Here is a 20,084-nt window from a genome sequence, read left to right as displayed (position 1 = left end):
ACAGTAAGGAGCAAAGCAAGGCCATATATTATATTTTAGGGGAGGGCAGACAGTACAGTTTGAGCTCCAAGAATGACGGGCTCCATCACAGATCTGTGGTGTCCAGGCCAGGGTTGGTGAAGGACAGATTCTTTTTCTGCTGTTCACTCGCACCTGCCGACCTTCCTGAGAGCACTGCAGTGAGGGGCTCAGGGTCAGGCTCAGGAGGGTCTCCTGGAAGATCCTTCCTCTGGAGAGACAAGGAGGGGAGGGTAAGGATGGGGCTCTTGCCCCAGACCCTAGGACAGCCGATGTCTCCTCGGCTGGGGTTTCCCTGAGGCTTTACTCTGTTGGAGCCTCTGTCACCTTGCTGTATCCCAGAGGCAGCAGTGGCCAAGGGTGGGTTGGCCCCAGGGGGTGGTCTGTGGCCTTTGCCTAACCCCAGCAGAGCAGTGTTCTGGTATTCAGACCAGTCATAGACCAAAGAACAACTTTATCACAGTTCCTGCCCTAGAGCAAGCCATGGGTTGGACAAGGCCCCTCAATCCCTGACATAGCTGTAGATCCGCTGCTGAGAGAAGTGGAAACTGCTCAACCATTCTTGTGGATGTCCGTGGTACAACGGATTCTGCTTGAATTTGGCATCTCCCCTCTGTTCTAGAAACCTCACCCAGGATTACACCTATACCTGATCACGGCACTCACACATCTCTGCTGTCCTTCTTGCCCTTCCCCTGTGACATTAGACACTCAGCCCACCACCCACCCATTCCTCCTCACAGATACACCTTCCTGTGAGAGAGCCCAAGCCCTGAGCTAAGTTGGTCCACTGCAATGGCTGTATCCCTGTCATTTACTGGGTTCCCACTCTCTCCTTGGAGACCTTTGCTAGCCTCTAGACTTCTTCCTCACCGACTCCACCAGCATTTTTGTACAGAGATCAAAAACAGGCGGGACCAGTTTCTGGCTACGTGGTTTGGGCCAGGGCTTTTCCTTCCCTTGGTTTGGGGTTTTGTTGGTGGCACTGACACCTGACCCCAGAGCCTCAGCAAGGGCTCCACCATTACCCTACGTGCTTGCTCTGGCTTAATCTCCACAACACCCTTGCAGAGCATGCGTTTTGTTTTTGTTTTTGTTTTTTGTTTTTTTTTTGTTTGTTTGTTTGTTTTTCGAAACAGGGTTTCTCTGTATAGCTCTGGCTGTCCTGGAACTCACTTTGTGGACCAGGCTGGCCTCGAACTCAGAAATCCGCCTGCCTCTGCCTCCCGAGTGCTGGGATTAAAGGCGTGCGCCACCACACCCGGCTGAGCATGCGTTTTTGATTACCATTTACAGATGAAAGGAACTGAGAGCCCAAAGCAAGAGGCAGCCCACCAAGGGTCACAGTGCTGGGAATAGCAGTGCTGAGCCTCACTCATCCTGAGTTCCACCCTGTCTGAGAAGAGTCTCAAATACGAAGCCCCAGGAACCAACTCCTCCCACATCCTGCCTTAACCCCTCCCACATCTTACCTTGAATTCCTTACTGTCCATGTCCAAGTCCACAGAGTTCTCATCTAGGGAATTGAGGCTATGGGAGGAATGATTGAATTTAGATTGTTAGCAGGCTGACCCAGCCTCCCCAGTCTGTGGGCTTGCCACCACCACCACCACCATCACCACCAACATTATCACCACCAACATTATCACCATCACCACCAACACTATCACCATCAGCAACACCATCACATGACCACCAACATTATCACCATCATCAGCATCACCACCATCACCACCACCTCTGCCCCCTCTACAAACAACTCCTCTGGTAGTGAGAGATACAATTCACCTGTCATAGTCCAAGTCACTGGAGGAGGGGCACTCCAACCCCAGATCCTTGGTGGTGAGGTCCAGGACGGGGTTGGCCCTGAGGAGAAAGTTTGGTCAAGCAGCCATGGCCCTTAGCCATCTTACAAGGTCTCTTGCTCCCCTTTGACCCCTGCTCACCGATCAGTATTGTACACGTTAGTCCCCGGGATAGCAGCAGTTGGAGCTGTCGTCTCTATTGGTGTCTTTCGGGCCTCCTTGCCAGCCTTCATAGCTCGAAGCTTCCGGTGATAGCTGTTAAGCCGGGAAGAAGTTACATGTGCAACATACTAGCCTATGGGGGCCCTTCATTCAACTGTGGCTTCACAGGGATCCTGGCTGGTGACCATTTTAGCTGCATTTTGTAGGGAGTAGAAACCCATAGCCAAGGGAATGTGTCGCCAAAAGCCACACGGACAGCCAGAAGTAATAGCCAGAGTAAAACTCAGGAAGCTACCGCCTATGCAAGAAGTGGCAACAGTCTGGGGTATTCAGCCTTTCTACCCCAAATCCATGGAGGAATCTAGTGCAAAGTCCATTCTGCCGGTGAGGAGGTGGGGCTTGACCCCAACCAAGCTCTTTCTACCCACCCCCACGCACACTGGACCTCGGGGTCAGGGGAGAGCTGGAGACTCGGGGAGAAATACAAGTCGTACCTCTTCCGCAAACACACGAGGGCCGTAATCATAATCACAAGGACTAGCACCAAAGACACCACCAGTCCTATGATGACACTGGTGAGCAGTTTCTGCTGATCGGGCTCCTGGCTCTCCTGGGAGCTCTGGAGAAGAGGGAGGGTGAGGAAGCTGTGGGAGTCATACCCCTCCCCCACCTGTGACCTCTGGGGGGGGGGCCACACACACACACACTCACCACCACCACCAGCCCCAGTTGCAGCAGCTGCCTCAGTGCATCCTGGTCTTTCCGGATCATCCTGCCACAGAGCCCTGCTTAGACCCAAGGGTCACTGACCTCCCCCGGGGGCTTCTTGTTCTGATTTCCCCTGCCCACCCTCCCAGAGGGCCCCACTCACATATTCAGCTGAGTAAGTGTCAGGGCTGTCCCATTGGAAAAGACAAAGTAGGCGTCCATGTAGGAGCTGGCTCGGGCCCTGGAATAGACAAACAGCAGAAACACCACAAGCCTCTGTAACTACTGTCGTTTCCCTCAGCCCAGCCACTGGGCCTAGGAAGACTCACCGAGCCGTAGAGTCAATGTTCTGGATGGTCACAACGTAGACAGAGGTCCTGGTCGCCTGGATAAGAGCCCTACAAAGAATGCAGGTGTCACAGATACTTGGAGTGGGGACCTAAGTCTGGGATTGTGGCCAGGACGGTGCAGTGGACTCAGGAGTTGTGAGGACAGAAAGCTTGCTAAGTGGCTGACACCTCTGCACAAATCAGAAATGGCAGTTCTTTCTCCCAGGCCCCTGGCTCTTCTCTGGTGCCTGGCTTCACAACCACAAAGGTAATTGTGTTCACATCTTATTCTGCCTTCTTGGGGTACAGACACAGGACCAAAGGTGGGGACCAGGTAAAGTATGGATCAGGGACAGGGTAGAGAGGTGTTTCATCTAGTTCTTTGAGACCAGCCCCAACTTCCCAGACCTACTCCTTGATCTCCTCCACATTGGCACCAACATCCTCCTTGCTGGTGGAGAACTGCAGCCTCACGCGGTAACTCTGGTCCACAGTGAAGAGCTAGGGTAGGCGGGGCAGGCAGAGGGGATGTCAGAAACATGGGGCAGGCACAAGTTCATCACCAGCACCTGCCTCTCAGGACACACAGCTGCTGTGGCAGCGCATGTACCATATTCCCCTGAAACCCAGATCCAGACACCACAAAGGGGCCCACAGAGCACAGGCTCTTCCACACTCAGACCCCTCCCCCGCCTTACTTTAAAGAGGCCATCAGAATGAAAGTTTCAGAAGGTTTCATCCTGGAATTGTCTGGCTGTAGATAATCCCATGAACTTGTGCATGGTCTTCCTTGGCCACACGCTTAGAATCCTGGGTTATGCCGTCCTCACGTGTCTTTGCTCGCTCACTTGGTCGTGGGCATTCTCCTCATAACTCTACATGATCTAGTGTCTGTGGCAGGTCCATGTGAGTGTCTCACACACCCTCACCTCTTCATGATTTCCTTACCACCGGGTGCTCTCATGTACCCTGATGTGCCTACCATCAGAGTGTCTGCAGGAACACCCCTGGAAGGAGACTCTCTGGCTAAAACACTATGTGTCTTGTGCACGTGTGTAGAGATGGACAGATGCCCTCCTTAAAAGATCACAACTGATTTAATGTCCCAACAAGAGTAAGAAGGGTCTGGGTGGAGTTAACACCTCTAGTGTTACAAGTGTCGTTTAGTCCTTCTCAGAGCTGATGTGGACCAGGAATTGACTTTCCATGTGTGTGCTGGTTGTTCTTGTCTCTGATGTGTGAGTGAGAACATCAAAGTGTGTGTGTGTGTGTGTGTGTGTCAGTGTGTGTGTCTCTGTGTACCTCTGTGTGTGTGTCAGTTTATGTGTGTCTGTCTATGTTTGTGTATGTGTGTATCTCTGTGTGTCTGTGTATGTTTGTGTATCTCTCTGTGTGTGTCTATGTTTGTGTTTGTGTGTGTCTCTGTGTGTCTGTGTGTGTCTGTGTGTCACTGTATGTGTGTATGTATGTGTCTATGTGTGCATTTGTGTGTATCTCTGTATGTCTATATGTGTCTCTGTGTGTTTGTGTATCTCTCTGTGTGTGTCCTACTGTGTATCTAGGGGGGGAGTGGGTGTGGGAGCGCTGTGTCTCTGTGTGTGTGTCTATGTGTGTAATTATGTATATTTCTGTATGTGTGTATGTGTGTGTGTGTTTGCGTGTCAGAGTGTGTGTGTGTGTATGTGTGTAAGTCTGTGTGTGTCTGTGTGTATATGTCTGTGTGTCTGTGTTTGTGCATGTGTGTCTGTGTGTGTGTGTCTCTGTGTATCTCTGTGTGTGTCTGTGTCTATGTGTCTGTGTATCTGTGTGTGTGTGGTTTATGATTTGTTTTAAGGCCAGGTCTTGCTATGGAGCCCAGGCTGGCCTCAAATTCAAGCTGCTCCTGCCTTTGTCCCCCAAACGACAGGGTGACAGGTCCATCTGACTATGACAAGTATTCTGGATAAAACTTCAGTAAAGCATGCCTTTAATCCCAGCACTTGGTAGCCAGAGACAGTTGGATCTCTGTGAGTTCAAGGTCAGCCTCGCCTACATCGGTGCTCCAGGCCAGCCAGAGCGACATAGTGAGAACCCATCTTACAACAACATAATATAAAAACAAACAAAAGAGGAACACAGGCTAGCGGAGAACAGCAGGGGCTAGAGGCAGGGAAAGCACTCACATTCAGAGTGGTCTGTGTCTCTAGGGCAGGACCCACAGTGGGCTGATCTTGGGCCTGAACTGTCACCTGGTATGTGCCTTGGATAGTAGAATCAAGGTTGGTCACCAGCCTACGAGAGAAGTAAAGGCATAGCTTTATTCCATAAGCAAATCTGGGTTCTTACAGTCCTACTGAAAAAACACCTGTACACCTTCCAGGATGGAGACCTGCCTCAGCCTTGGGCTCCCTCTCCCCCCCCACTCCCAGGAGGCCATCACCACAGTACTCGATGCTGCCAGTGAACAGGCCAGCTTCCACTGATCTGGTAATCCGGAAGACCTGGACAGGGTTGGTAGTTCCATCTTTGCGGACAAATTCTGCTTTCAGGATGGAGAACATGATGATCCCATTGTCTTCTGAGTCCTCATCTCTGGCCTGGAGCAAGAGTGGATGTCTGGGGAGAGGCCAGGAAAGGCCTCCCATTCCCACCACAATCAGACGCTACAGTGGCCACTACAGAGCAGAGCTACCTTCTTATAGGTCTCACCATATAGTCCTGGCTGGCCTGGAACTCACTATTACACCAGAATGGCCTTGAAATTTCTGTGATCCTCCTGCCGCTGCCTCAGAAGACTAAAGAAATGTACATCACACCTGGCTTGGGCTTTTTAAAGATCAAGGTCACTACACATCCACATTTGCCTATGTTTTTTCTCGTGTACCCCAATATAACACCCAAAGCCCTCCTGTACTGAAAGCTGCCCCACTCTCTACTCAATTGCCAGGCACATACACACTCATTCCCAATCACAGCCTTGCTCAGCTCGAGCACCTACTGTGTGTACCCTCTCTCTCTAAAGCCCTCACTTCAGTCCTGTCTACATTCTCTAGTGGATCAGAAATGGACAAGAAGGAGGGACGAACATCTGGATTCATTCCAGTGTCTTAAAAAAGAATAAAACAGGTACATAGGGCTTCTAGCTCAGGGTGATGAATGTCTGGGCTTCTGGTTGTAAAAAGGAATTAATTTAAAAAAAAAAAAGCACTAGTTTGGAACCCAAGCAGTGGTGGCACACACCTTTAATCATAGCACTTGGGATGCAAAGGCAGGCAGATCTCTGTGAGTTCAAGAACAGCTCTACAGAGTAAGTTCCAGGAAGCCAGAGCTGTTACACAGAGAAACCCAATCTTGGTAAACAAAACAAACAAACAAACAAACCAAAAAAAAAAAAAAAACCAGCAGTGTTCAACCAATAAAATGCTTACCCTGCAGGCCCAAGGGCCTGACCTGTGTTTGGCTTTCAGAGACCACATAAAAGACCAGGTACATTGGGATACACTTGTAATCTCAGCAAAGGGGAGTTGGGGACAGGTGTATCCCTGGGCCTGTCAGCCTAATAGGCGAGTTCCAGGCTACTGTGAGATCCTGTCTCCATTTAAAAGCAGGGTGAGGGGTGGCTCCTAAGGAACAATGCCCTACACTGGTTTTAGCACACACATGCACATACAACCTACATGAATACGCAAATACACACACACACATACACTCTGTCCAGCACATGCATACACACCCAGGAGCATGTGAACCCACCTACACATGTGTTCCAGTGCATGTGTGCAAAAGAAAACAATTCAAAGCCATGACTAAACTGGGACACTGGCATACGGTTGGCTTGGAAATTAACTGGGTGAAGTCTTGAAAGAATCTAGAAAGAGGAATTTGCTGTCCCCAGGAGAATTCCTGTCCTAAGGACACCCTCAACTCTCTATGGGGACGGCCAGGCCTTTCCTAATGCAGGAGCCTCTTGTCAAAGAGGCAGACTGAGCTGGGCGCAGTGACCCATGCCTTTAATCTCAGTATTGCAGAATTAGAGGCAGGTGGATTCCAGGCAAAGCTGGTTTGCATAGTGAGTTCCAAAATAGCCAAGGCTACATGGTCAGAACCTGTCTCAAACTACACACAGAAAGGAAGGGAAACTTAATCCCAGAGAAGCACGGCAGCTCCAGCCTCGGGGCTCACCCTACATGGCTTGGCCACCTTCTAGACACACACCCACATCCATCACTGTAACAAATCGAAAGCATTGCTATAATTGTGCTCAGAACGCTATTTAAGTAGAAGAAAGCCTTTTAATTTACAATTGGCTATGGGTTCCTGATCACATTCAAGAATTCTGGCATCATCAGGAAAATGTAGCCTACAAGTAGTCATGAAATTTTTATGAATACTAAATTGCACAATTAGCAGGAGGGGAACTCATCGATTGGGCAAGTGCTGCAGCAGCTCCAGGCTTTGTGTGAGCCCGCGCCACTCTGAGCCCATCGGACCTAGGGTTAAAACATCTTTAGGGCACTTAAAAGGTCTGAAACCTTTAGTTTTGTCCCCTGGAGTTACTGTGACAGATAACCGCAGGAGCTGAGGACTCACCTGGACAGAAGCCACCTGCTGGTTGGGCAACACAAGCTCTGGGATGATCACTACAAATGCAAGCAGGAAGAGGTCAGTCAGCTGGGACAGTGCCCACCTGGCTAAAAGTACAGCTGGGAGAGTGCCCACCTGGCCATAAGTGCAGCTGGGACAGTACCCACCTGGCTAAAAGTATGACAGGGACAGTACCCAGTACTCCCTATAATCTGAGTCCACTCCACAAGTCCATCCCCAGTCCCTCTGCAAAAGTGACTGCATCTCAGCTGTCCCCGGGGCTAGAGTTGGCAAGGCACCCATCTCTTGTACAGATGGGGAAATGGAGACCCAAAGAGGAAAGACCTGCCTTAGAGCCAGCCATCAGCTGATACAGAGCTGGAAAGAGAACTCGGTGTCCCTTCCTGCTACAACCCAGGAGGCTTTCCGGAGGTGGGAGGGGGATGTCTGAGGGTAATCCCATGTTACAAGGTGTGTGTGTGTGCATACAAGATGAAGACGGGGTTGCCACATTCACTCACCGAAGGTCTGGTTGTTAGGCAGAAAGTAGGGGGCATTGTCATTCTTGTCCTTGATGTTGATGAGAAGGCTTCCTGGGGTAAGTAAGGTGCTGTGGATCAACGCTCTGAGCACAGTTCTCACGAGGAGAGCCTAAGACTGAGCCTGGGCTGGAGCCTCAGCAGGCTTTCTGCTGTGTGCTCCCTGCTCTGCCTGTCCTGTGCGCCCCTGCTCCTCGCCCAGGGGTCCTCACGGTCTCCTCCAGATGCTCTGACTGTTAGTATTGTTCCCACCCTCGTAAAGGCAGCCAGCTAGTCAGAGGCACACAAGAGAGGCAATCCAGGAGGTGGGCCTGTCTCTGCCCCAGCTCACCAGGCATGTTATACTTGGATGGGTATTGGTCAGTGGTAGCAAACTTGGTTGGCATAAGCAAGGTCCAGGGCTTTCTTAACACACCTAAAAGTGTGTGTGTATGTGTGTGTAAGTATGTATGTATGTATGTATATAAATAAATACTATGTATGTGTATGTCTATATTAATATGTAAGTGTGATATATACATTTTATGTCAGTTGGTCATTTGAACACTCACTCTGAGCCAGGAGTACTGACACACAAGTGTATATCCCAGTACTCGGGAGGCCAAGGCAGGAGGATTATAAATATGAGGCCAGCCATGGTCACAGAGCGAGACCCTGTCTCAATAAAACAAAATAAAAACCTCGTACCCAGTCTGTGCCTTGGCTTCTTCATCTTTAAGTTAGATGGATACTACGAGCTCATGGGACTGTGCAAGGATAAAATGAGCAAATGCTTTACGGTGCCTGGCACGGTTCCGTGCTGTGCTCACTGTTAACGTGGCCCTTGTGCCTGTGTGGAATGGGATGAGGATGCAAAAAGCTCCTCACAGAATGGCGGCCTTCAGTAGGTGCTTCCAGGCAATCCACTGAACACCATGTTCAAATGCTTTCACCCTCCACAGGCCGCCCCCCTCACCACTCCCCACTGGACAGATGGAGAACAGAAGCCTCGAGAGGACATAGCCAGAGACATGGTTGACAAGGGCTGAAGTGGTCCCCAGACCCTGAGCCTCAGCCCTGCAGACCTCCTCACCATTGCTGCTGTAAGCATCAAAGCGGGGATCCGTGTTGAGGTCATACGCCCGCACGACCAGCGTGACCAGGTGACAAGCCTCATAGTCGATGGCCTCACTCTGATTAATGTACACAGAGCCGTTGTCATTCACGGAGAACCAGCCATGACACACGCTGCCCACGTCAACCCCAGCCTTGGTGCAGATGACGTCCACCAGCTCTATCCTCAGCAACGCAGTAGTATCCTTATCCTGGGCTATCACCTGAGCCACCTGGCCATGCTCGGAGCCATTCTCAGTCACAGAGATGGCCTGGAGTGAGGCTGCGACCAGGGTAGGTGGCTCATCATTCACATCCATCACCGTCACGTTGACTTTGGCTGTAGAATCGAGGCCCTGGGGGCCTGGGTTCTCAGCACTCACTGTCAGGTGGAAGAACTTCTGTGTCTCGTAATCCAGGCCCACATCCGGAAGCAACCAGAGGCTACCCTCTGCCCACCCTTGTTCCAGCACATCGCCTTGGAGGGTAAAATTGTTGGCGCCAGTCCCAGACAGGCTGAAGCTGATGCGGTTGTTGGCTGCCGTCTGGTCAGCATCCCAGGCCTTCACTGTGCCCACCCATGCTCCTGTGGACAGAGGACAGAGCTTGGAGGGACACCTGTGCAGGCCTCGGGCACTCCAGGCTGGTCCTAATCATGGAGCTCTTAGCATGGCTCACTGTTTGGTGTCAGAGATGGGATGTAAACACACCTCTTCTCCAGGGTCCCCTTTCCCTAAGTTGTGCCTCACCAAAGGATGATACCTGCAGGAGCATCCTGCCTGTAGCCAAGGTGCTAGGATACATATTCCCCTCCCATCTGCACAGCCAGTCCAGGTATGGACCCCAACCAGCCAAGAGGGCACATACCTGAAACTCTCTCCAGCACAAAGAATTCATAAGAAGACTGGTTGAAGACAGGCAGGTTGTCATTGATGTCCTAAAAGGAAAGGCAGGTCTGAGAGCTAGAGACACTAGCAGCCCCAGGTTCACCCTCCCCAGAGCCATCTGAGAACCCAGAAATATCTCTACAGACAGAGCCATCGACTCCACATCCCTCGGACAACACTGACCACTTTCCAGATGTTCAGACAACCCTCCAAAAAAGAAAGAAAGGAAAAATCCAGAGTGCTCCTTCTGTTAGCCTGACCTCAGCCTAGAACTACTGTAAGTCCATTTTCCAGAACTATTTCTGGGTCTCTGTCTGTGACCCCATCTAGCTTAGCCTGAGGTCCCATCTCTCAGCCCCGTGACACCAGCTCAGTGCTCAGTCTGAGCTGGACTCTGATGCTTTCTGCCCTTGCTCACGCGCACAACTGGAACCCTGTCTTGTGCCTGGGCATGCCCTGAATAACCCAGCCCTCCCTTATCTGTGGGCATACATACATGCTTTGGTGGTCAGGTTTGTCTATGTAACCATAGGACAGAGACCTGGGAATGGAATTCTAGCCCTTCAGTGGGTGTACCTTCCCTCCTCCTCCTCTTCCTCCTCTTCCTCCTCCTCCCTTTCCTCCCTCCTTCCTTTCCCTTTGTCTTTCTTTTCTCTCCCCACTCTCTCCTCCTTTGTCTTTTTCAGGGATAGAGGTCACACCATGTAACTCATCTCCTGAGCTCCTGACAGTGACTCCTTAGACAGGTGCCACTGGCTTCCCTTAACAAGGCTGCTGAATTCTCGAGGTCATCCCCCCTCGCACGGGAGTGTCTAAGACGCCTGCTCTGCCTCTACCGTGGTTCTGGCCTCTTTGGGCTTCGGTGTCCTTATTTAAAAATAGGGTAGCTTCTGACACAAAGAGAATGTGAAGCTCACAGGGCAAAGGGGTCCCTCTAATCCAGTGAGTGTAACTCTTCCTTAGTCTTCTACTTTGTTCCCAAGAAGCCAACAAATCCTAAATCTGCCTCAGTGTCTCGATCATCGCCCAAGGTCACAAGGTCACAAGGTCACAAGGTCTGTTATATAGCCCAGGATGAGCTAAAACTCTCAATCACCCTGCCTCAGTCTCCCACGTTCTGAGATTATAAGTGTGTACCAGCCTGCTTGGGTCCTGATGTCCACCTCTTGGTGTGCAGGAAACTTAATTGGAGCCGGGTTCACTTGACTCTGGCTTTTTTCTTGCTGCCAGTCAAGATGGTTCCAGACAAGACCCCGTGCATGGCAATCAGAGCAAAGGCACTGAGAGCCCTCCCCAGGTGACACCCTCTTCAGGACACCTCCATTCATTCATGCTGATTTCACCCCCACCCCCACCCCCACCCCCACCCCAGTCTTTCTGACTTAAGGACAAGAATCGCCAAAGGCTCCGCAGCCGAGGTCCCAACCTCTTATCTCCCATGCTGTACGAGGCAGGAAGTAAAGCTTGTGCCAGAACCCGGAAGCTAGGCTATGTGGGAGTACCCGGTCTTACCTCTACCGTGATGGTGACATTGACATTAGTGCTCAGGGAAGGCTCGCCGCAGTCAGCCACGATCACAGTTAGCACGATGCGGCCCTCCAGGGCAGGGTCAATGGCCTCTCGGTCCAGGGGCCCAAGATTCCTGAGGAGCCCTGTGTTGGGGTCTAAGGAGAAGTTGCTGCTGTAGGGCCCAGGAAGCAGGCTGAAGAGCAGGAGGCTGTTGTTAGTGTCTGGCTGGTCATCATCATAGGCCTGTGGACATAGTTGGCCCCCAATCAGGTATATAGGCCTCAGGCTAACCCACCCCCCAGCACTGGTCTAAATGGCCACGGGCCATGGCTTCCTGCTGAGGCGCAGGGCATGGCCAGCAGAAGCTCGCAGTCTCAACCTTGAGTTTGTCCATCTCCCAGATAAGTGCTGAATGAATCCTGCAAAACTGGACCTGAGCTAAATCCTCAGAGGAGACCTGAAGTGGGAGTTCCTATAACGCTGACACAGAGAAGGGTACGGGAGACTATATACAGAGACTCAACTGGGCTTTGGGTTTGTTTTTTTTTTTTTTTAATATAAAAGTGTGAAATCCTAAAAGAGATTCTGATTTTACCACAATTGCTACGGTCAGCATGCTCTGTTTCTCTGTCTTTTTCTGTTACCCCCCCCACACACACACACACAGTAGGCTATTTATTTATTTATTTAGAGACACGATCTTATGGAGCCCAAGCTGACCTCAAACTCACTACGTAGCCAAGGATGACTTTAAATGTCTGATCCTCCTGCCTCTACCTCCAGAAGGCTAAGATCAGAGCATGCACAGACACACCCTGTTTGTGTGGTGTTGGGAATGGAACCCAGTGCTTTTTACAGGTGCTAGGAAAAGCCCTCTACCAGCCAAATCACACCCCTATCCCAGCACTATATTTTTTCATGTTTAAAATTTAAAAGATTGTTTTCTTTTAGATCTGTGTTTTGCCCCCACGAAGGGAAGCACTCCCTGTGTGTGTGCAGTGCCCATGGAAGCCAGAAGAGGGCAGCAGATCCCTTGGAACTGCAGTTACAGATGTGAGCCACTCACTGTGTGGGCGCTGGGAATCAACTCCGGGTTCTCCACAAGAGCAGACAGTGCTTTCTCTAAACTGCTGAGCCATCCCTTCAGCTCCTCACCCAACTTACTTTGAGGCAGAGAGTCACTGTGTAGCCCAGGCTGGCCTGGAATCCACAGAGATCTGCCTGTTTCCGTCTTTCAAAGGTGAAATCAAAGGTACATACCACCACACCTGGCTATTGTGCTGTGCTTTTTTTTTTTTTTTTTCCAAGACAGGGTTTCTCTGTGTAACCCTGCCTGTCCTGGAACTCACTTTGTAGACCAGGCTGGCCTCCAACTCAGAAATACACCTGCCTCTGCCTCCCGAGTGCTGGGATTAAAGGCGTGCACCACCACTCCCAGCTGCTGTGCTGTGCTTTTTAAACAGCCCATTCTTCATACAAAGGGTTATACATGTAAACAAATGTGTTCTTGTCTGGTCAGGTCCCAAGCATGCTAGATTGTACTGAAGTGAACCAGCACAAAAAATACATGTTTTTCCATTCCCCTAGCCTCACCCTGGGCCCTTCTGCCTGCCTCCCAACCATGCTGTCATCCCTGCAGCTCCCTACACAGCCCTGCTACCTTTGATAGCACAGATGACATCATCAGTAAAGGTCTGCAACTTGCTTTAGTGGGAGCTCCAGAACAGAAGTCAGATTGGCTTCACCTCTGAGCACTGGGCTCAGCAGAGGACCTGGTGGGAAGCCAGTGCTGAGCCAGGGGTTGAGATGGAAGCTATTCTTTGTCTTTCCCCACTACTCATCCCACCATCATTGCCTTCTCTTCAGTTCTGTTGTCTTGCTTGGGAAATGAGCCCCTCATAAGCAACCAGAGGGGCTCTTCCAAAGGCAAGACCAATCCACTCCCACGAAGGCGCTCGGTACTTGGCCAGTTCATTCGCCAAACACCTCTCTGGATCTATAAGGATGCCATGGATCTGACAGATCAGAACGTTTCTTCCAGAAAACTCTTTAAGAGTAAAGACCAGGCCCAGAGTGCTGGAGAGATGGCCCAGAGGTTAAGAGCCCAAGCTGCTCTGACAGAGGACATGGGTTCAATTCCCAGCTCCTACACTGCAGCTCACAACTGTCTATAGCTCTAATACCAGAGGATCTGGCACCCTCACACAGACAAATGCAGGCAAAACACCAATGTGCGCATGTGCGCATGTATGCGCACGTGGGCGCACACAGAGAGAGAGAGAGAGAGAGACAGAGACAGAGACAGAGACAGAGACAGAGAGACAGAAGGAGCGAGTCCACTGAGATCTGGACTACAGCCCTGAGACTGCCAGAAAAGCCTTGGACCATCCATAGGAAGCCTCAGCCCCTGAGGGACAGAGGGACAGCCTGTCAGGACCCACAAGCCCCTTCTCACAAGATGTCCCTCCGGGTCAGCCTAAAGGAGAGCTCTTCTTAGCCTTATGCTGTCTTTGTGTTCTGGGTTTTACTATTGGCCCTTTAGTAATACCACCAATTGGGGCTGGAGAGATGTCTCAGAGGTCAAGAGCACTGACTGCTCTTCAGAAGGTCCTGAGTTCAATTCCCAGCAACCACATGGTGGCTCACAATCATCTGTAATGGGATCTGATGCCCTCTTCTGGTCTGTCTAAAGACAGCTACAGTGTACTTACATACATAAAATAAAGAAATAAATCTCTAAAAAAATAATAATAATATCACCCATTTCTTGTTATTTGTTCTTTGTTTGGATCTTGGTTTTTGTTTGCTTGCTTGGGTTGTTTATTGGTTTTGCTTTTCTCAAAACAGGTTTTCTCTGCATAGCCCTAGCAGTCTTGGCTAGCTTTCTAGTCCAGGCTAGCCTTAAACTCAGAGATCCCTCTGCCTGTGCCTCCCGGAATGCTGGGATTAAAGGTGTGCACCACCACGCTTTGCTTGGATCTTACTTTTTAAGTAAGCCACATCGAATCATTTTGGAATGATTTGGGAATGTGTATATTAAAGAGTGATTTGTTTGTGAAGGCCTGTTGCACACCAGCCCTGCACAGGGTACAATAGGTCCTTTGTCTCGTTATACCCTGCTGACCCCATGAATAAAGACCACAACGCTTGGTTTTCTAAGAGGAAATAGATGTCTAGAGAAATTGAACAACTTCCTCAGGGCCACACTGTAAAGCTGAGACTTTATGCAGTGGCGGCAACAGTCCCCTCCCCAACAGTCCCCGACCAGGTCCTGTGTGGCTCTAACCTGGATGGTCACAGAGACATTGCCATTCTCCTCCGGCACAAAGACATTGTAGGAGCCTCGGACCACGGGCGGGTTGTCATTGATATCCAACAGAGTGATCTCCAGGGCGGTGGTGGTCGACTGGTTGCCACCGTCAGTGGCCTGCAGCGTGAGGTAGTACACGGCCTGCTTCTCCCGGTCCAGCAGCGTGCCATTTTTCACCGTCAGATTCCCTGAGTTTGGCTCCACCTCAAACAGGTCTGCTCTGCTCGGGGTGGCCAGATTTAGCCAATAAAAGGACAGGGTGGACATGCACTTACTTTGAATTCCAGACAAACGATAACACAGACAAACATGACCCTTGTGCAGTATTCCCAATATACTCATGATAGTGGATTGGCCCAGCTGTGAGTGCTCTCATGCTTCCAGGTGTTGGACACTTGGTCCACAGTGTGTGATGATGTCAAGGGTTGCAGGAGCCTCTGGGAGGTAGGACCTTTTGGGAAGTTGTCCCTCACCCCTTCCCTTCCTCTGGTTCCCTATCTTGTCATGTGATCTCTCTGTGTCATACAGGACCCCATCATGTGACTCAGTATACTCTCAAGTCCTCACAGGGCATAGTGGATGACACCCCACGCCTCTGAGTCTCCAGAACTAAATAAACCTTTCTCTTTGTAGAATACCCTGCCCCCGGTATTTTAGTATAGTCATAGAAAACCAACAATTTCTTTCCGATTGTTTTTCTGGAATGGACACACAACTGGGCACTTTGTATTTTTTTTTCAGGGTGCTCTGTTGTTTCTCCCAGCCCTATGGCAAAGTAGAGAAGATTCCCATCCCCCACCCCATGCCCACCCCCACCCACCTTAAGATCTTACCCATTTCCTGGAAGCAGACTGTAGGTGATAGGACCCCATTCATCCCCATCCAGGTCTGTAGCCTGTAAGGCAAAGATGGCAGAACACTGGAAACAGGGCCATCTGTGTCACCAAGAGACCCATTTGACACAGCTGCTGTGCATCCTGGCTTCAAAGCTCACCATGTCTGCATTCACACCTAGACACTCCACACACCCAGATACATCGTACACATGCTCGCAGAGACCCAGTGTCACTGAATGAAACAAAGTCTGGGACAGTCTGAGGTCAGCCCTGCTCAGCAGCTCTCCCCCAGCATGATCCAGCCAACATCACTCACCTGGATTTTGTCAGTGACCAGATAACCTGTTGGACAGTGCTCTGGCACAGTGAGTTCATACAGGCTCTGAGAGAACACGGGCCTGTGGTCATTGATGTTTCTAAGGTGGATGGTCACCGTGGCAACAGAGTAGTCGTTGCTGACTGAGTCAGTGGCCACAACCTGAGGACAGAAGAGCATGCAGCGGTACAGGGTACAAGAGCCCAGTTGCCCATGGCATCTGTATCCCTCAGCATCCGCATCCCTCAGCATCTTGGCACACCATACCTCCACAACCATCACTGTCTTCTTCTCGTAGTCCACCATCTCTGAGTTTCTCACCACCACCTGCACACTGACAGACCCTGCCGCTCGCTCTGGGGACACATTGAAGGCTTCAGCATCCTGGCCATCCAGGGACAGCAGGAAGGTACCATTGTCGCCCTATAAAGGAGGGTGATATAATACGGACTATGCTGCTGCCATCACCTTCCTGCGTCTTTCCCTCCCTCTCCAAGCTCCGGCCTTCCACAGAAGCTCTGCCCGGTGAGACGGTGAGATGTACAGAGAGAGTCAGAAAAGACTGAGACAGTAGTCCAGGTCTAGGAAGTTGGGCTGGCTGCTCAGCTGTACCAACGCAGCCTCGCCCACCCTTCACCACTGCCAGCTGACCACACCCACCAGCCTACGCTCACCACTGATCAGCCTCCACTCCACCCCACGTCGTCGCCCCAGGGAACCGTGGTCTTCCCTGTCACTCACTACCATCCTTTCCATGGTAATTCCTTCCAGGTTGACTCAGATTACTTGGAACGCCACCTTTCTCTTAGGTTCCTTACTTCCCCAAACCACAGGCTACCCAGAGCCAACAGCACCCGAAACACAACCACCCACTGTTGCCTAGCACCTAATGTCAACCCCCACTCCACACAGCCTCTGCTTAGCATCCCTCAGCATTCCCCTGGACATCACCACACAGCACACAACAACAACCTCCTCTTTGTAGATCCGTGCTGCCCGCCATATTACCACCATATTATTACCTCCCCTCCCCGGACCCCACACATTGTCCTGCCTTGTGCTCTGTAATTCACTGCCACGTCAACCTCAACCACCATCGCTCTCTTTCCCTGCCTTCCCTTCCCCTTTGCTGCTCCCCTCCCACATCTGTGATCTTCCCCTTCCCCAGTCCTCCGCCATCAGTGCCCCTCCCCTCCCCCCTGCACCTGCCTGGTCTGGATCATAGGCCACCATGGTCAGATTATCGATGGAGATTCGGGCAGAGGCATGCTCATCCACGTAGCCTGTGAAGTTGACTTGGGCCTCCTGGGGGCTAAAGGAGCAGCCCGGGAGGCTGCAGTTATAAAATTCCGGCTTGTGGTCGTTGACATCTGTCACCCTTATTGTGACCCACATGCTTGCCTTGGCCTCTTGCCCATAGATGTTCAGATTCTTCTCGGTGGCCTGAGGTGCAGAACAGAAGCCAGCGAGCAGAGAGCGGTGCTCAGAGAGAGTGAGAGCAAAGGCCAAGGGGTAAGAGACAGGGAGTCCCACTCACCGTGACCTGTATCTGCACTTCTTCATTTTCCAGAAGCAGCTGTTCTCTGTCCAGGGAGCCACTGACGAAGATGACCCCATTTTCCCTGATGTTGAACCACCCAGGCCTCGTGGAGTCTGATAGAGGGGGGCATTTGCAGCAGCTGTTTGCAGGGGTTCTGACTACCACGCCCCACCCCAGCCTCACCGGAGCCCTCTCCAGGGGACACCCAGGTTCTCACTGGAGACACTGTAGGTCACAATGTCATTGATGCCTTTGTCACTGTCCACAGCCTCCACGGTCAGCACAGACGTCCCCTGGGAGGAGGCTCGGTGAATGCATCTGACCTTCTTCTCAGGTGGCCATGGCTACCCAGCACCCTCACCCCCACACCACCTCCCCCAGCACATACCAAGGTGGCATCCTCAGCCACAGAGGCTGAGTAGAACTCCCTGATAAACCGAGGGTCCAGGTCTGGCTCATCAATCACTGAGATGGATACGAAGACCGGCTGGGAGCATTGGGTTTTTGGCTTGTTATCCAATATTCCCCCTGAGTCCTGTAGGGGAGAGAAAGCCTTCTGTGAGCCAGTGCCACCATGCTGAGCCCCCTAGCTCTGCTTACACCCCACTCACACAGGCCTTCAGCTCCAGCTGGTAGAAGGCACTCTTGTTGTTGTAACTGAGCCTGTCATTCAGTACAATGGAGCCATTTTCCAGGATGCGGAAGAGATTATTGCTGTTGGCGGTACTGGGGATGACCTGTGATACAGAGAACACCTGGATGAGGTCCCAGTGACACCACTGTTCCTCCTTACTGGCAGAGACATGGGGTCAAATCCTGGCTCTACCATGGGCCAGAAACACAAATGTGTCCAAGGAACTTAATCTCTCGGAGCCTCGATTTCTCCCCTGGGCTGGTATAGATGCTGGGGTGGGGGGGGGGTTGAAACTAAGTTTTTAGTTGGCGTACAAAAAGTTCAAAACACACATGTGCCTCAGTTATCTCAGTTATCTATCTGGGTAAGTTTGAGCAGCAAGAACCCAGGGCCTCCCTGAGCCTTAAGCTCTCCTGGGAGCTACAAGTGTTTTAGCTTAAGGAGGCCTTGACAGTGCTGGTGAAGGGGGTGGAGGCAAGATTGGGTCCTCCCTCAGCAACTGGGAAAGTGACTGCTCCCTGTTGGGGGCTGAGGGGGGAGGTGGGGATGGGGGTGATCAGAGAAAGGCTGGGGAGCCAGGGTTATGGTTGTCTGTGAAGATGCTGCCCCCTGGTGGACGTAAGACACAGTGAGGCCGGCTCCCACCTGGGGCCGCAGGGACTCTTCACACTCACCTTTTCTATGAAATATTGCACCAAACCGGCTGCCCCTGTGTCCTTGTCCTCCGCCAGCACAGAAAACACCACAGAACCGACCGGCAGGGTCTGTAAGAAGGGGCTTTTCACCTGTATGTCCCTCCCACCCCAACCCTGGGCTGGGCCTTCAGCAGAGGCATCAGATGGTTAAGATGGGAATGCCCAGCAGGACAGCCCCACACACACATCCGATGAGCCTGAGATGTACAGTTAAGGCCATAAGTGAGAGAGCATCCTAGCCTGGGTATGGCTCTCCACTACGCAGATATTCCTGAAGGCTCCCTGTAGCCCTACGGCCCATGGCTACGGTCGGATTCCCTCACATGTGGCGTCTGAAAGTTTCCCATTCTTCCCAGAACATGGCTCAGACAGTTTCGGTGGCCTCAGAAGTCAAGCTGCTGCCTGGCTCTACCCTCCTCATGCTCTCTACCCTCCAGCCTCTGAGGCCCAGCCTCACCACTGCCTGAGGATCCCTGTCGCTCCAGACCTCTGCATCATCTCTAGGTGGCCTAAAGTGACTGGATGGAAAGCCAGGCCAGTGTGTGCTGAGACCACAGAGAAATGGCGAGTCTTTCTACTGAAGCTGCAGAGGCAGTGAGATAGCTCAGAGCCAGAGACACTAGGATCCACACCTCAGGGCAGAGGCAGCCAGTGACAGGGAGACAGCAGTGACAGAGAGACAGCAGTGACAGAGAGAGACAGCAGTGATAGAGAGATGGAGTGACACAGAGATGGAGTGACACAGAGAGACAGAGTGACACAGAGACTTCAGTGAGACAGCAGTGACAAAGAGTGACACAGAGAGATGGGATGGAGTAACACAGAGACTGCAGTGACAGAGAGATGGAGTGACACAGAGAGATGGAGTGACACAGAGATGGAGTGACACAGAGATAGAGTGACACAGAGACAGCAGTGACACAGAGACAGCAGTGACACAGAGAGATGGGATAGAGTGACACAGAGACTGCAGTGACAGAGAGATGGAGTGACACAGAGAGATGGAGTGACACAGAGATGAAGTGACACAGAGAGATGAAGTGACACAGAAAGATGGAGTGACAGAGAGACGGCAGTGACACAGAAAGACAGGATAGAGTGACACAGAGAGACAGAGTGACAGAGAGACTGCAGTGACAGA

General features: G+C 51.5%; 1 protein-coding gene across 1 annotated transcript in view; it reads right to left on the bottom strand.

Moving 5' to 3' along the window:
• Positions 1–4: 4 nt before the first annotated feature.
• Positions 5–20,084, bottom strand: part of Cdhr2 (cadherin related family member 2) — a 34,509-nt gene continuing 14,429 nt past the window's right edge. Inside the window, exons 7-32 of the mRNA XM_021180083.2 lie at positions 18,923–19,012; positions 18,226–18,351; positions 18,003–18,149; positions 17,832–17,907; positions 17,612–17,727; positions 17,284–17,517; positions 16,342–16,497; positions 16,075–16,236; positions 15,756–15,817; positions 14,899–15,142; positions 11,616–11,855; positions 10,084–10,153; positions 9,197–9,802; positions 8,107–8,178; positions 7,592–7,641; positions 5,450–5,598; positions 5,185–5,293; positions 3,435–3,523; positions 3,023–3,091; positions 2,857–2,934; positions 2,697–2,757; positions 2,480–2,604; positions 1,965–2,078; positions 1,807–1,884; positions 1,491–1,548; positions 5–229 (exon numbers count right to left, since the gene is read on the bottom strand). Coding sequence (XP_021035742.1) covers positions 86–229; positions 1,491–1,548; positions 1,807–1,884; positions 1,965–2,078; positions 2,480–2,604; positions 2,697–2,757; positions 2,857–2,934; positions 3,023–3,091; positions 3,435–3,523; positions 5,185–5,293; positions 5,450–5,598; positions 7,592–7,641; positions 8,107–8,178; positions 9,197–9,802; positions 10,084–10,153; positions 11,616–11,855; positions 14,899–15,142; positions 15,756–15,817; positions 16,075–16,236; positions 16,342–16,497; positions 17,284–17,517; positions 17,612–17,727; positions 17,832–17,907; positions 18,003–18,149; positions 18,226–18,351; positions 18,923–19,012 — 3,525 coding nt within the window. The 3' untranslated portion in view covers positions 5–85. The remainder of the gene's footprint in view (positions 230–1,490; positions 1,549–1,806; positions 1,885–1,964; positions 2,079–2,479; positions 2,605–2,696; positions 2,758–2,856; positions 2,935–3,022; positions 3,092–3,434; positions 3,524–5,184; positions 5,294–5,449; positions 5,599–7,591; positions 7,642–8,106; positions 8,179–9,196; positions 9,803–10,083; positions 10,154–11,615; positions 11,856–14,898; positions 15,143–15,755; positions 15,818–16,074; positions 16,237–16,341; positions 16,498–17,283; positions 17,518–17,611; positions 17,728–17,831; positions 17,908–18,002; positions 18,150–18,225; positions 18,352–18,922; positions 19,013–20,084) is intronic.

The sequence above is a fragment of the Mus caroli genome, chromosome 13 (genome assembly GCF_900094665.2).
Source record: "Mus caroli chromosome 13, CAROLI_EIJ_v1.1, whole genome shotgun sequence".
Lineage (NCBI taxonomy): Eukaryota > Metazoa > Chordata > Mammalia > Rodentia > Muridae > Mus > Mus caroli.
Note: the sequence above shows the minus strand (reverse complement) of the source record. Positions and strands in the feature narration are given on the sequence as shown.